The 16,566-nt window shown below is 38.9% G+C and overlaps 1 protein-coding gene across 3 annotated transcripts in view; it reads right to left on the reverse strand.

Moving 5' to 3' along the window:
- Positions 1 to 8,907: 8,907 nt before the first annotated feature.
- The window catches only part of AGPS (alkylglycerone phosphate synthase), a 57,401-nt gene continuing 49,742 nt past the window's right edge, over positions 8,908 to 16,566 (reverse strand). The window contains exons 20-21 of one of the 3 annotated variants that reach the window (XM_088135769.1): positions 11,134 to 11,272; positions 8,908 to 9,243 (exon numbers count right to left, since the gene is read on the reverse strand). In XM_088135769.1, coding sequence (XP_087991895.1) covers positions 11,151 to 11,272 — 122 coding nt within the window. In that variant the 3' untranslated portion in view covers positions 8,908 to 9,243; positions 11,134 to 11,150. Of the gene's footprint in view, positions 11,273 to 16,566 lie in introns of all 3 variants that reach the window. The other 2 variants (XM_025166730.2, XM_007428344.4) reach the window with 2 other exon arrangements.

Genomic DNA, 16,566 nt, shown 5'->3' on the forward strand with positions numbered 1-16,566 from the left:
GGATACAAAAACTTTGTTTACAATTTTGCTTTACAAAGGAAAATTCAAGAACAAAACCAAGAAAGAGTTTACAAAATGCATATTCTAATAAAAATATCTAAAATCAAACAGTATATATACATTTATTTTTAAAAGACAATTCCATTTCCATATTTTTCACATGAATGTGAAAGACTACATTAAGTGGCACCATTTGTATGATAAAAGTTAAAGGACTGGAATAAAGGACAAAAGTGAGTTTTTGAAAAATAAATCAGTCTAAAGGACAGCTTTCTGAAATAAAGGATTGTCCTGCATAATAAAGGACATAGGGTCACTGTAGTTATCACCAACAGCTTATGCATTTGTTCGCTACAATTTCTGCCTGTGGGAGGGGAAGGCCTGCAACCAGAATAACCTAAGCCAGTGTTGTCCAAACTTGGCCACTTTAAGATGAGTGGACTTCAACTCCCAGAATTCCCCAGCCAGCCATGCTGGCTAGGGAATTCTGGGAGTTGAAGTCCACTCATCTTAAAGTGGCCAAGTTTGGACAACATTGACCTAAGCTATAGCAGCCCTTGGTTGCTGCCTCCGTGCTAAATAGGACCAGGCCTGGTTTGTATCTGGAAGCAACATGCCAAAGAATCCAGGGCTGGAGAACCACCTCCTCAGTGCTGCCAAGGACACTGCCCGGGCATGTCCATGAAGTCCTCAGGACTTGAACTCAATTTAAGACCTTTTTAAAAGCCCGATTAAAGACATGTTAATAATCTCACTGTACTGTGTATACGAGGAAAAAAGAATTCTAAAGGAAAGGAAATAAGTGCTTTTGGCTTACTTTTCTTGGAGAAGGCAAGAGTGTGATCTTACAGTGCATGGAAAAGAAGTCCAACAGCCGTAGGACACAGCAGTGAATTCAAAGTGCAAAAGGAGAGGTGGTCTTCTCTGAAGACCTCAGAGGTGGGAAGACGCTGGGTGGGCTGCAGCTATCTTTGAGGTCCAAGGAAAACTATGCCAGGCTGACATGCCTATTTGGCTGTCATTGGAACCAACCATACAAGAAACAACAACAAATGAAAACTAAGAAACAAGAGCCATTCTCATCTTCATCTTAGCCAGCCAACTTGGCAAGGCTGAGGAACTAGTAATTTTTCCAGCATCGTCTCCTTCACCATAGAGCTGCAATCATATGCCACATAATTTGGGAGCAAGCTCCACTGAATTGAATTCACTGGGTTTTATGTAAGCCTACAAAGGCACTGTTAAGAAAGGCATTGTCTTCTTTTTGATTCAGGAAGAAGTGCTTCTTTAGAAGAGGCATTTTAGCTGACACCTGTATGTTTAAATAAATAAATACATCTCAAAGTAAAAGTAATGGAAATCTACCACAGGATTGACCAGGAGTACCCTCTCCGTCAATTAAAATGTTTTTTAACTATTTGCTCAGAGTGATTATTTTCAGAGTTGCTAGTCACTGTTACCAGTCTCTATTACTGGCTAAGCTGATTGGCTGGTGATGGTTACATTGTCTAATAATGAATTAATTTAATTATTAGAAAAATTAATGAATTGCAAATGAATGAATACGTTCCAGAAGAAAAACAGAATGGATCTTAGCTTTTCAGAAATGGCAACTTTTAAATTATTTGTAGCAGAAGCCAGGCTAAGGACAAGTGAATTAAAAGGAGCTAATACTGTATGTGTTAGTTTGTTCTTTCATGTTCAAGCGTTTTCTTTGATTAAAAAAATCATTATCATCCCCGCCTTTTTAATGGTATCTTACTGTACAAGGATAGCTATTCAGTAGAAACCATGATGACATCATTCATGACATAATGCAAATTTGCACTGGTTGCATCATGATGCAAATGCCATAGTATATGATTTACATTATTTGTGTGATATCATGACACATATGTCACTTGCCCCCCTTGAGGATACCCACGGTTGCAAACGTTCAGATGTAGAATTTCTTCTGACTTAGACCATCTCCAGATGATGAGAGATGGACTTTTGTCTTCTACAGAAAAAAACAAAAAGCAAAACCATAATACATTTTCTGTTGTCCAAATTGAACTGAATAAATTGAATAAATCAGTAAGTAGAACAGCTCACCGAAGTAGCAGAAACTCTTGGACCTTAATTTTCTTCTATCCACCAAAGTAATTGCTTTGGGCTTTTGTTTTCTCCTCAAAGCATGTGATAGTTTCTATTATTGTCTTAGAAGTACAAAATATAGTTGAAAGAAATCAGAATTTTAAATGGTCAGAATGAAGACTTCATTCCCTTCCCTCTGGAAATAAGAAATCCATACTGAACCTCTACTGTCTGAAATAAGATTAATTATGTTGTAATTTTTTTGAAAGTGTTTTATTTTTGCACTTGCAACAGTACTTCTAAAACAGCATATATCAGCAGCATCAGGGATGGCATCATTTCACTGGTGCAAACGTTTTGTGGAAACTAACTTTTTATCCTACTTAAGATCCACTACTTGGATTTCCATTGCACAAGCATTATGACTCACTACTTTCTTACAAGAAGTATTTGCTTGTGCTGTTTATTCTGGTAGTGTTTGCACAAATGCTTATTTGTTTAATTTGATTTTGGCACCAGCCAACTCCAGAGCAGCTCTGGGCAGCTCACAATATAAAACAAAATACAGATACAATATCATAAATAAAAAATGCAGTAAGAGAAATAACACAATGTCAGTCCAGACAACATGAACACAAAAACAAAAAGTATCAATCATGTCTTCCTAGGAGGCCCCATGCACCCTAGCTCATTGCCTGGGAGAACAGGCAACAGAGAACAGGCAGCTCTTGAAGGCCTTCCTGACCACTAGGAGCTGCCTGGATCTCAGGGGGGACCTTATTCCAGAGGCAGCTGCTGTGAAGGCACACTTCCTGGGTCTCAAAAGATGACACTATTTCATTGAGGGGACCAGAGCATATCCACTCTGTCAGCTCTTACTAGCCAGGCAGAAAGTACAGGAGATAGGTACTCCCCAAATAACAGGATCCCATGCTATGTAGGGCTTTGCAAATGATAACCAGCACCCTGAATTGTACCTGAAAGCATACTGGCAACCAGTGCAGCCCATGAAGCAGGCGAGTCATACTGGCATGTCAAGGCAGGGCTGCCACTGCACCCGCCACTGCATTCTGGACCAGCTGAAGCTTCTGAGTGGTCTTCAAGGGCAGTCCCATGTAGAGAGCATTGCAGAAGTTGAATGGAACACTGTTTCTGGTCCATTTCTCATTGCTTTTGATGTAGCTGCAAGAATCTATTGAGTCAACAGCACTCCACTCTTCTGCTTCTTGGTGTTCCCCACTGCACTGTTTATGTAAGATAGATACCTATTTTTTATGACTTTAGATTTGCTAGAGATATTACTGAATAGTTAGCATTTTGTTTGATTTTCAAGTTTTTTTTTCATTTAAAACTAAACAAAAGGATTGAGAGTAAAATATAATCCTATCTTGAAATACACTGTGGTTCGATAGTCCAGGTTTCCCACATTTGAATGAAATTTTGCATTATGAGATTCATCTTGTCCTGTGGGAAAAATGAAGAGTCAGTGCTATATCTGACCTGCCATTGCTTCAGCTTTCTCCGAGCTCCACCTATTCAAAATTGAAGAACAACATTATCTTCTGTCAATACGAGGTGCCTGTTTTATTTTACCAATTGCTCTGCCTCACCAAATAATCACATATCACAATCCTTCAATTTTTTTTCTGAACCCATCACCACCTTACTCTGCATGGCTGAACACGCTGACAGCAGCCTCCCAGATAAAGTCTATATTGTTTCCAAAGCTACTTGTGCCTGGAATAGAACATGTGCTTCTTGGTTGAAACAGGACAGCAGGAACAGGTAACCTGTTGGTTGCCCTTTCAATATTTTGAACTGCAACCTTCACAATCCCTTTGTACTGGCAAGGTTAGCTAAGGTTGATGGGAACTGAAGGCCAGAACATCTGAATGGCACTAAGTTTCTTACCTCTGATCTCTACCAATCTCAAATTCTTCAGCACACTAAAAGACCCAAAGTTTTGGTAAGCATGTAGGAAATCCACATCTAGTTGAAATACAAGCAAATGGAATATGCTCCTAATGAATCAAATTAGAGCAGCCCTCCATAGCTCAGTTGGTCTCAGATGTGAGAATTACAACTCTCAGAATTTTTAGTAATGGCTGTGCTTGCTGGGGAATTCTGGAAGTTGACATTCATGTGTTGTGGAGAACATTAAGCTTGAGGAAGCCTGAGCTAGAGGAAAACAGCATTCTCAAACATGCATATTTTGCCTAACCTTCCCTCATCAAAGCTAAGGACTTTCCCCAAGACTAGCCAAACTGATAGAGCTATTGAAAGGAAGAAGTGGGGATCGCTGTAGTTCAATATGGAAAAGCCCAGGCACGCTGGTGTTACCACTGTGCTAAGTACTAAAAAAAACCATTATCAGCACATAGATACAACTCTCAGATCCTACTCAGGCTGTAAAGGAGCCCTATAATTCCAGACTTAAAAAAAAAAAAACCCAGTAAAATAACCATTTATGTTAGAAGAATCTTGCTGTCTGCTATAGAATTAGGACTTTTTTTATGAAGTGCCAGAGCGATGCCAGTGGACACCACCCAACAATTTCAGGAGACTGCAGGCAGATTTTAAAAGCTTTGTCAATATAAGCATCATCCATTCATTCTCTCTCTTATTTGTTCAGATCGTACATACCCAAAACACCCTTCTTGTTGCTGGCCAGGCAACAAAAGAAAGTGGAAAGTCCCTAGAGAGCACTGAGATGAACCATGATGGAGTGGGAGATGGACTTCAGGCTTCTCTTTCTTCCAGTTCTTTTTAATAAGCAATGCCAGATTTATTATTTTTTTTAATCTGCGCTCAGTCATTACCGACTCTGCAGTGACTGCTTTGGACAAGTCCTTTGCAGTTTTCAAGGCAAGGTGTTTCGGAAGTGGTTTGCCAGTGCCTCCTTCCTAGGGCAGAGCCCAGCTGGAGAGCGCAGGAGGCGGGGTTTCCGTTGCTTTGCGCCCTTTTTTGGCGCACGCTGTTTTTCACGCTTACCGGCAACTGCTCCCAACTCCTTTTTGCAAGGCGCCACCAGCATTTTTCCTCCCACCGGAGTGAGAGTCCCCATTTATCTACTCACATGAGTTTTCGAACTGTTGGGTTGACAGGAACTGGGGAGGAAACAGGAGCTCACCCTGTTAACGTGAAGGCTGGACTCGAACCGCTGAAGCATCGACCATTTCTGGCCGGCAACGTTCAGCGTCATTAAGCCGCTGCGCCACCGCGTCCCCATTGCCAGATTACTTCAGCTAGATTGCTGCATCACCAGTGTCTCAGATCAAGGTTGAGAGATATCCATCTGATCAGAATATTCCTTGTCCTAACTATTCCACAACCGTTACATGACAGTAGGGATTCCAAGAATCCTATCAGAGCAATAGTCTCAAATATTCTTTATCCCATAGAACATCTTCTGATATAGTCTTGCACATGTATTCTTTCCAGGTTTCATCTCCAGGGCAAATTATTAACCCTTCCATGCCTGGCCACTGACTCTTCGTCTAGCAGTGTTAATATTGTACTAAGTACAAAGAAATGACACTATCAACACATAGATGCAACAATTAAATCCTGCTTAGACTGAAACTACTAGCTGTAAAAGAGCCTTTTAATTCAAGATTTAAAAAAAAAAAGCAAGACTATCTTTGTATAAGACTAGACAAAATGATCTGTTCAATACTTCTCATCATTCTTCAATTCTCATATACATTCTTCCCTCATTAAGTTGTCCCCACCCCCAATCTATATCAGAACAGAAGCTTAAATATAGGTGGTCCTCGTTTAGTGACCACAATTGGTTCCAGTAACTCAGTCATTAAATGAAGTGGTCATTAAGTGAAAAATCACATGACCACGACTGTGCTTATGATTTTACTTCAGCTTGCTTTACAGTTTCAGAAGGATAGGATCCCAAACAGCCGAGTGAGCCCAAATGGCAGGGAAGGTTTCCAGAACTCAATTCACAAGTCAGTCAAGTAAAAGGGCAAATCTAAGAGCCCCTTTTCTCCACTCCCCCGCTCCTGGGAATACTCACCCCAACGCTGGGATTATTAGCAAGAAAAAAATTAGTTTGTATTTACATCCATTGGAGAGGAAGGGATTACAAGAGAGTAAGCAGGCACACAATGGGGAATATACACTGAAAGCAATGCGCTGGTGCCGGCTGTCTGCTTAGCACTCTCATGGCTGCGAGCCACTTAAGATGCAGACAAAAGCCTTTAGTGTGTCTTTCAGTGTCAGGCAGCAGTATGAGCCCTGGATGGTTCTAATCAACTAATTAAGGTCAGACCTGAGCTTATTAACTTGCGATTCATACCTTTTAGGGACATGCTGCACTGCAGAGAAAAGCAGCTCAAGAAGAGATAGCTTGTTTAGGCAATCTCTGTTGTTCGAGGGGGAGAAAAAAAAAAACAGGTCAGGCACAGAACAACACTTAACTGACTGTGATGGCAAACATGAGACTGACTCAGAGATACTGTGAAGGTTGTAAATGCAGGCATTGGGCATTTTTTCACCACTGCTGTCTGAGGCAGTCACTAAACGAGGACTACTTGTACTTCCTTTCACAAATAACGTTTTGGGAAAGGCAATTTTCAGTTGGACAAGAATCAGTGGAAAGTAAGTTGAATTGCCTCTCTCTAAGCTCAGCCTGAGCAGCTTGCTAGGTTTTTATTCAACAGAATTCTGTATGAATGGACTTTTAAGCCTCTCTGAAATTAAGCAAAATCTACATGGATAAGATGTTACTCTTTAACACTTAAGTGGTAAAAGGGCTGTAACAAAGATAAGAAATCAAAGCATTCCAGAAAGTGGGAGAGGTCTGGCCTCATTAAAGGCAACTGTGGCTGGATACACACAGCATGCTCTGCCAGAGTTTTCTGAAAAATTTATAAGTGGCTTGGCTCATACAACACACTGGGCTATAGTTATTTATAAACTACCATCCCTGGAGCTGATATGACAGGCTAAGCCAAAACTAGACAGACCACACTGCTGCTTAGCTTAATCAGTAAACCCAGTTTGTTAGGTTTGGCTTCTGAAATAGAATACCCCTATATCCGGAAAACAATGGAGAGTTCCGTTAAAACAGAGAAGGTTTTATATTCTGAAAGACTGATCCATTGTCTCAAAGTCTATCCTCCTAAAATGCCACTAACTTCAATCACTGCTTGAAAATTATTTAAATATTTCAATAAAGCAAAAACAACAAGCCATATGAAAATGTATTAATTTAATCAGCTTATGGAGAAAATTTAGGACCATTTTATTAATAAGCAACTATAATCTCAATATTGTAACCTTGGTTGTACAATTAACTTATCAATACATGATCAACATGTTCTTACATAATTAGCAGAATTTCATTAGCTAGTAATATAGTGAATTAACTTTTTAATTTGATGTGTAGCCCAAAAATGTTATGTTAAATGTACCTATGGATGTGCTTTTAAACTTTTTTATTGGAACCCATGTGAGGCTTCAATCTGAATCAAGAAAGTTGGCTGAAAGAAAAAGCGGCCCTCCTCCCATTTATGCCATGATCCAGACCCGAACTAATCACCCAACTGCTATATAAAAAACCACCACTATAACGCAAATGCAGAGATGCACTTAACATAACAGTTTAGTCCACAAAACAACAGGCACGCATCATATCAAATGACTCCTAAGTTACCGGGTTTCTAAACAGAAAACCACAAAACTCCATTCTTGTTCTTAAATTCAGTGTAACTTTCTGAAACAGTACACAAATATGTCCCATTGAAAGAAGATCTAAATGCCAATACTCCATTTTACAAAGCTGAATTTCAACTCCTTTCCTGCACCCCGTATGAAAACCTATGAATCTGGGTCTAAAGAATTACATTCCAGGCACAAACGTCACTCATGGCCAGTGGAATGCTGATTCCTTCTTGTTCACTTCTGCTACTTGTCCCTCTTCTTCACAAACTCCTTTTGAAAGATCTCTCCATTTGCCTCATTATGTGGGGGATCAGTTTGATCCAAGGTCCTTTATCTGCATGGGACATCGTTATCTAATTCTTTGGGTCTCATTACTTGCTATGAAATGGAAGCAAACCACACTGAGAACACTGTGAATGGTCAACAGTGATTTAAAACTTGTTCTATCGGGGTGGCACTGAAAACATTTTAACCAATATAAAGCTGATCCTGTAAAATTGCCTGTTCTTCAGGCAGAATCCAAAAAATTGCTTATGGCATATCAAAAATGGACTTTTTTCTTGCAACTCTCGTAACACCAAATACTTTGAAATCTATCAGAGACATGTGGTGCAGCCTGCAACAGGGCCTATACGTTCCTCACTGAGCATGCCTGGGGAAAGCCCCCAACAGGCTGGGACAAGTCTGAAAGCAGCAGGGCCCTTTGCAGGCTCACTCTTCTCCTTCATGAGCAGTCCTGAGTAGTTACTACAACATTGTAAAAATTTATTGAACGTCTTGTCACGTTTAAAACATTGATTTTCATTATTTTGCAAGAGCACCTGCTGGGTAGAGTTCATTTTATGACTAGGACCTCAAAAGCGCGGCACCACGCATGCTTCTATTTCATTTCCAGCAGTCTTGCTCCATGACAGAAGAGGCTTCTGAGCTTCCCTACCCTCTTGGCATCTGCATGGTAGTGTACTTTTGAATGTCTGGTGAAAAGTACTGCAACTTCATCAGTTAATCATTTTGACTCTACGAGTATTGGATTTTCATGAAACGGCAGCAAGGCGTTACAATGCAGCATTAGAGAAAAATTAAATATGCCATATGCCAACATAGCCTTCACGATTTTTAATGCTGGTATGCCATGAAAAGATAAGCAACAACTTTTTATTTGGCGTCTTTCAGACTTTTTAATGAACATCACTTTTTAAAATTAGCATTCAGCTAGTGCTTATTTTACAAGTGCTCCTGCTAATATTCTGAACAATTTAACAATTAAAAAAAGGTTTAGCAAAATAGGCATAAGTAAAGCAATTTACAATGTTCACAGTAATCTGCATTGTGTCTTTCTCCAAAAGCCTGTCCACCTTTGTGACTTCACAATTACTTTGATAGGACAGTACCAACATGACACGATTATACTTCATGATTTGAATACTCCTTATCTATTTATCTATAAAGGTATGAAACATATCCCCAAAGCATATCATTCTGTGCAACCTAAGGAGAGAGAGAGAGAGGGTTAAGTAAATTCTACCAGTAAAATAAACCAATTGAGCACCTTAAATGAGACTAGAAGTTTGGGAGATAGCATAAACTTGGTCACAAGGGAAGACAACCAGGACATTAAACTTCTGCTTCTATTCTATCAAAAAGGCAACTGTATTCCCTGAAGCACACATTTGCTTTATATTTGGTACTCTACAAAAACAAAATCCAAACCCTCAATGTATCCCTATGTTTGAATAAGAAACTAAACTAGTAATGATAAGGACACCGTAACCTAATCAGAAGTAAAAATTAATGCACATATGTATTGGTCTTTAATCGGAATCACTCAGATTCCACTTGCCGACAAGACAGTTCTGCACCTCTCTTCTCTATAGTCCCTGCATCTCCATTCAAGCCTTCTCTGAAGAGTTGGGGCTCTAGCAAGGAGATGGAGTTGTGGAATATCTGACCCCTTTTCTTTTTGGCTGATAAAATCTTACTGACAGCAATGGGCAGCTAGATGGACTGATCCAAAGAGCCAATCTCTGCTGAATAGAGTTTTATTTCTGTCGTTTAAATTTGGGAAAAGCTGTCTATTTTGTAACCATGGTTCAGAGCCATCAGTATATAATATTATGCACCTGCCTATGTTAAAAGTATCTTTCAGCCATCTATTAGTAAGGCAATCTTTAAGGTTTGGACATGTGTTGCTTTGTGTCCCAGACCAGATAACACTCATGTTTCTGAGTTTAGCTATATAATTTATTAAATTTGTGTATTAAACTTCAATTCTGTTACCAAAGCAGAACAGAAGTTAAAAAAATGTTTCAGGTACTTTTGTTTATATAAGCTTCTTCAGAACGAAACTGATTAAATCTCCTTATTTTACAATAGTGGATTCTGATGGGCAAAACATGTAAGCGGTTTAGTCCCAACAAAGCCAGCCAGATTTAGACATCCTTAGTAAGGACAACAACAAACTACAGGAATTGGCTCTTAGATTAGAATAAAATAATAAAAGAACACCCGCCCAACTTTTCTGCCAAAAGGAGTGTTTGCTCAGAAGATTCTATTCTATTGTTGACAGAATAAAATTTGAGACCCACTGAATTGTTATAACCAACCCCCCCCCCCATTACATTATATATTTAAGGCCAACGCTCATGGATACTTTTAGAAGCTTGCTATTTTGTTTTTGTGGGTGGGCAAACAACTTAATGTTGCTTTGATTTGTAAAGGCTGAAATTTCATTTTTTTTCTATTGCAGGATTAGAACTCATAGCACTATTTTCATTCTTAGGAAAAGTTACACTCAAATAAATGAAGACTGATTATGAAGCTTGACGTTTTATCTAACAGTGGGTTCCAATATCGAGAAAGAAATGTTTAACTTTCTAGCTCAGTAAGATTGATACAGGATTAATAAAAATGCATTAAACCACATTTAATTTTTTAATAGTATCAGAGAATGATGCTTTTTTTGTCTCCTATCAAAATATCAGATTTTTTCCCCCCAGTTGCAGCTTGGCATTGCTCCTTTCTGCTTAACTGTTCAACAGAAAATCATATTTTAGTTAAACATACTCCTATTTTTCATCTGCTTCCCCAAAGTGCTTTTCTATCAAGAAATTCTCCAACCACATCAGGGTCACTCTTGAACATTTCGGCACCTTTAGCAGGAAAGCCATCCAAATAGGTTATCAATTAAATGGACCTAACTATACTCTGAACTGCTTGCATGTGAAAGATCTGGTAGTAAATTGAACATCTTCTCTCTGGAACTGAATGAAGAAATAAAATTTACAGGGAAGGAAACAGCTTTTGAAGTTAAGTCCATGCTATTTTTGGATACTGGGAAAGCTATGAGATTCAAAAACATTATTCTTTTCTGTACTTCACTGTGGAGAGTAAGAAGCTTATAAAAGGTTTCCACTCCCAAAGATGTTATTGGGGTCCACAAATTGTTTGATGGATTTCAGCATCCCAAAGCCAACGTCAGATACACATTCTTTCAGCCACTGTTTTCGTAACTTGCCCACTGGAAAAAAACAACAACAAAAAAGTGTCTTTAAAATTCACCATAATAGCAGGAACCAATTAATCTTATGGCCATGAATGAACAAACACTGGGTGATAAATGCTTTTATTCAAAAATGAGAAATGTTTTGCTTTATTTGATTTATTGAGCGCCCACCAGACTATCAAGCTCATTAAGTACAATATACTCCCAAAGGAAACCTGGATTCCAGACTGCCTTTTCTCTTTACAAAGTATGAAATTTAGATCAAGTTTAGGCAAAGATGATGTCTTGCATTAAAAATAATTAAACTGAAGCGGCATATATTTCAACAAGATCCTGAAACAGAAACCGCTATCTTACATGTGAGTAGTTTTTGTAACCTGTTTTAAGCAAACAGTGCACAGGCTATATGCAACTATACAAAGTTTTATTTTCAAAAACACTCAGGCTATCAAATAAGCAAGAAAGCACACTTCTCAAAAGCAGGATGACAGATTTGGGCTGCAGTTCTACCTATATCTACATTTAGGAGTAGCTTCCATTGAACACAGTCGAACCTACATCTAAGTAAGTACGACATATGCATCCAAGAACATTGCCAGCTGTCACCATCTTTACATAACTCTTTGCGGGGGGGGGTGTCGGGGGGGCTTCAAGCCAGTCTCCACTTCTGGTGGCTGCCTAGACAAGTCCCTACAGGTTTCTTGGCAACATTTTTGGAAGCGGCTTGCCCTTACTTTCTTCATAGAGCTGACTTCACCCAGCTGGCTTCATGCTCAAGGGAGGACTAGAACTCACAGTCTTCCAATTTCTAGCCTAGTGCCTTTAACTACCACACCAAGCTGACTCTCTTATGCAACTTAGAAAATTAAAAATATAAATACAAACGTCAACGACAGTTTATAGCACAGTCATAAAAGTACAGATCTTTTAAATATATGTAGTTAGCTCTATCATTAAACAACTATTATAAAAGCATTTAATTCTTTGCTGAATAAATTAAAGCAGGTGCTGAATACAGTGTGAGTATAAGCCAAAAGGTTGATGTATTTGTACGAGGGACTAAGTTGCCTCTTGTCTTTGCTGCATTCAGGCGCCTCGCTCACCCCAACCAAACCTAGGATGTCCCAGGCTTGGGGCAGCTGGTTAAATTGCCTCGGGGATAATGAATCATGTGGACACCAGCCGAGAAGAGCGTTTTTGTTTCTCTCCTCTGCCAAACACAAGCCTGTCACCAAGCTCACTGAAAAGACTGCAAGGCTGACCAAACACAGGAAGATACATATTGGTGATACTGAAATGCCAAGGATCGTAGCGCATTCTCAGCTCCAGCCACCTACGTACCAACCAGAGCTAAAGAGACAATAAATAGTCTACGCTGTTATACTCCGTCATCTGTAATATTGTTTAAGCAAATGTATCCTGTGGATATAGATGTAATTGTCCAAGAAAGACTGAAAACAACTGGTCCAACAAGCTGGAGTGCATTAAAGCCACAGCAGGATGTCCAACAGCCAGCAGGCCTGTCCTCTCCCCACCTCCCCAATAATGCGATTCCATGAGGGACTGAACCGATGTCTGAGCAGCCACCAAACAGCCGCTGCATATTTAATGAAGTTGCTCACCGAGTGCTGGAAAACAGAAGGTGCTTGGACTGCATCATTAGTTCTGTCAGTGTGATAATTTACACATCTATCTTGTCACACTTTCTATGCTCTATACTTTTACAATAATAAATCTAACATACATTTGATTAGCGAACCGGAAAGTAAGAAAGCTGTGTGGCGGACACCGGTGGTCTTTTATGAACGTATTTGATAAAGAAATTAACCCATTTGTAGCATAAAGTTGCCAACCTTGAACATCAGTATCTCTGTGTTAAATGCCTAACGTTGTTTTTGCAAGTATGACAAGTCAAGGTTTCATTTAAAAGGAGATAATTTTATTTTGCTTGGAAAATACAGAACCATTCCGTAGATAAAATATCAGATGCACCATCTGACTGCATGAATCCATAAGTTAGAGTATCATCCAGTAAAAGGTGCAGCCTGCTTTACCTGTTCTCCATGGTGTGTAATATAATGCTTGTTTTTAAATATCCAAATTATCTGTTACAGTCACTGATGTACATATGTAACAGGCATACATATGTAACAACTATAGATGGGCTCTTATTGTGGATCTTTAATCCAGTTCTGCTTTAATCTTGCGGAAACTGCTTTTATTTAGCCTAATTCATTGTAATTAAGACCTTTTTAGACCTAGTGAAAGGCCTAAGATGCATTATTTTATTGTGCAGTACTTTAATTTCTCAGCTACTGCAAACGCTTGCTTTTACCCATTCATCCAGCCAGCTTTTTAATAACTTTAGTGGATTTGCTTCAGTGACAAAGCTGCATAACAATTTACTCAAGACCTTGAAAATACAAGTGAATATTCATGAACGTTTCTTCAATAAACGCGTAAAAATATTGCTTAGCTGATAACTGCTAAATGAATCAATCAAACCATTTTTATTCAACAGAAACAGTGAAAGATTAAGCTATCTTGAATGTTGTTGGAGACAGTATTTAAGAACCTGGCAGAGTTTTGAAAGCCTTTTTATTACTTATTAATTTTCATTTCAAGTGATTATGTTATTAATCTAGGCTCAAGGATGTTACTGTATCTCCTCGAGATACTTATTATACCACATTTGCCATATGATAGTGGGCTGTTAATTTTAAATAATATGGACAGCACTAATATGTGTGTTAACAACTGCACTATTATATATATATACATATATATGCAAGCAAATGGCAACACTGTCCAGCCCATCGATACTGAGTAGGCTTATCAGTGCAAAATTTGGACTTCTCATAATTTCTTCTCTGCATTTCCAGTATTATTGACATTTGGAAAGTGACCATAATGGAAGGGAATTCAAGAGAAGTTAGAGAGGTCTTCTAATGTCCCAGCAAATTTTGTCGTCAAAATGCAATGCTCCCCAGTGGACTGGAAATGTTTCTTTTTTCTGGCTTCAAATTATCCTTAGCTAACATTAAATGATACATCTATCCTCAAAATAAATTATGAGAGGAAAGGTAACAAAGTTATTTGCAAAGGGCAGCTATTTCACGTGAGTCAAATTTCTCAAGATTTTATTCTTCACTTTTTTTCCAGGAAAGGGGCTGTTAACAGTGAACATTCGCTAGTATAAGCTGTCTAGTTCTTTCTATAAAAACAGTAAGTACTATGAAGATTAAGTTAAACATGCTTTATATTCCTTATAGCCTGAAGTCCCAGACTACATCTGTTTTGTTTGATACACAAAACCAGAGTTAAAATAGCTCCATTTATCACAACATGATTGTGGTAAGCAGACAAACCAGGCTGTCTGTTTCAGGATGGTGAAAGCAACTGTTATTAATCACAATTATAGGGCAAACACTGAAGAGGGATTGCATCAATATTCTCCCTTCCACATACAGGAACAAAAAGAAACACTAAGAATGTCATGGTAAGGCCTGAAGGTCAGTAAATAATAATAAACAAGGATATTACCAGTTTAATCCCAAATAATAAATTCCAGCTCAGAATAAGCATTAAAAGTCACTGTGGGAATTTAACACATGATATTTGATAGAACTACCACAGAAATGCCTTTTTGCAAAAGAGAAAAAAATGCAAAGCTTGCTTGTGTGCTCTGCGAGGGAGCCATGTACCAATACCAGACTCCAAGAAAATACAAAGAAGGCATAATTCCTTGGTCAAACAAAATTGCACATGTTTAGCTCCTGCAACTGTATTACATGCAACATCCTTTTGTTCAATTTTGTTAATTTCTCCAATCATATCACTGGCTTTAGAACAGACAAGAAACATAAAAAGAACATGAGTTTATAGCAAGTATTACTACAGCCATCACTAGCTGCTAAATTTCTGCTTAAATACCATATTCATTTAGCATAACTCAGGGATGGGCAACCTAGTACTCTGCAGATATGGTACCATGGTCTTTCAGCCAGTCAGGACTGAGAGGAATGAAAGCCCAAGCCATCTGTAGGATATTAAATTGCCTACTCTGCCCTGTTCTCCAGGTATATTGCAGACGTTTCCTTTGATTCTGCCTACTGGCCACTGTGTGCTAGGCCAAGGCCAATACAGGCATTCCCATGGATGCCGACTTCAATGTCACAGCCACAAATCATTGGTTCCAGTAGCTCACTTCGCACTTCCTTCTGCCCAGGAGACATTTCAGATTCGTGGGAAGGTTTCCAATAGCCAGTCCATAACAAATCCTGAGACACCATTCATCCAGAAACATTACCAAATCAATGCAGACTCAGAGCATGGTTTCAACGTACTCCTGACCTACATCCTTATAGAGGCATTTCATTCACCTTTAATTCTGGATGTATTATGTGTTTTATATATAGTTATAGTTTTAATGTTTTTTTGTAAGTCACCCAGAGTCCCCTATTGTGGGGGAGATGGGTGGGGGAGAAATCCAACAAATAAATTGCTCTTCTTTAGATAGGAACCTGTGCTTTCACATATATTTTATACCTGCACAAATGAGTGGAATACTCTAGAACTGAGCATTTAAGCTAGAACTGTGCAGGCCATGGCTCCTGCTTTTCTTGTTCAGTTCCCAAGACAATACAAAGGAGAATATTCAAAACGAAAAGGAAACAGCAACCACTGCCAGTGGCATGAGAAACAGAGTGTGCATTAAGAGGCTGACAATCTATCCTCTTTTGTCATCTTACAATCTTCAGATATGTTTACCCGGAAGAGGGATCTTAGTGCAGAGGAACTGCATGACCAAAGATGCACTGCCCTTTGCATGGATATCAAGCACAGCACAGATCCAGGAAAGAGACACCTCGGAGAGATGCAGCAGCAAAAGCTACCACCTGGTAGAATGTACCATGATGGGATTTGGAGCAAACAAAAATGATATAAAAAAACAAGATATGTGGATTGAAGACATCATTTTAAAATGCACTGAGAAAAACAAGGTGCATCTGGCCATTACAACAAAAACCTGCTTATCTTGAAAAGAGATTATTTTAATCCAGGTAGAAGACAAGGGGCTTGCATCCATTAAGGAAACAATGAAACACTTTCAGGAGCAACAACAGCTTTGAGGAGAAACCAGGTAAGTTAATCACTGATATACCTGGGCAGATGATCACTTTATTTCTATGCATTGGAAGATATGGGCTTAAAGCTCACCAGCCACTGGCAGCAATTAGAAATAGAGATGTTCAGATTAGCAGCTTATGGGAGCATGCGACAAGTGGCTTGAAAGATTCTCCCAGAAT

Source organism: Python bivittatus, unplaced genomic scaffold (genome assembly GCF_059951505.1).
Source record: "Python bivittatus isolate LINGU-HERP-01145 unplaced genomic scaffold, Pbiv_v1 ctg000200_np1212, whole genome shotgun sequence".
Taxonomy (NCBI): domain Eukaryota; kingdom Metazoa; phylum Chordata; class Lepidosauria; order Squamata; family Pythonidae; genus Python; species Python bivittatus.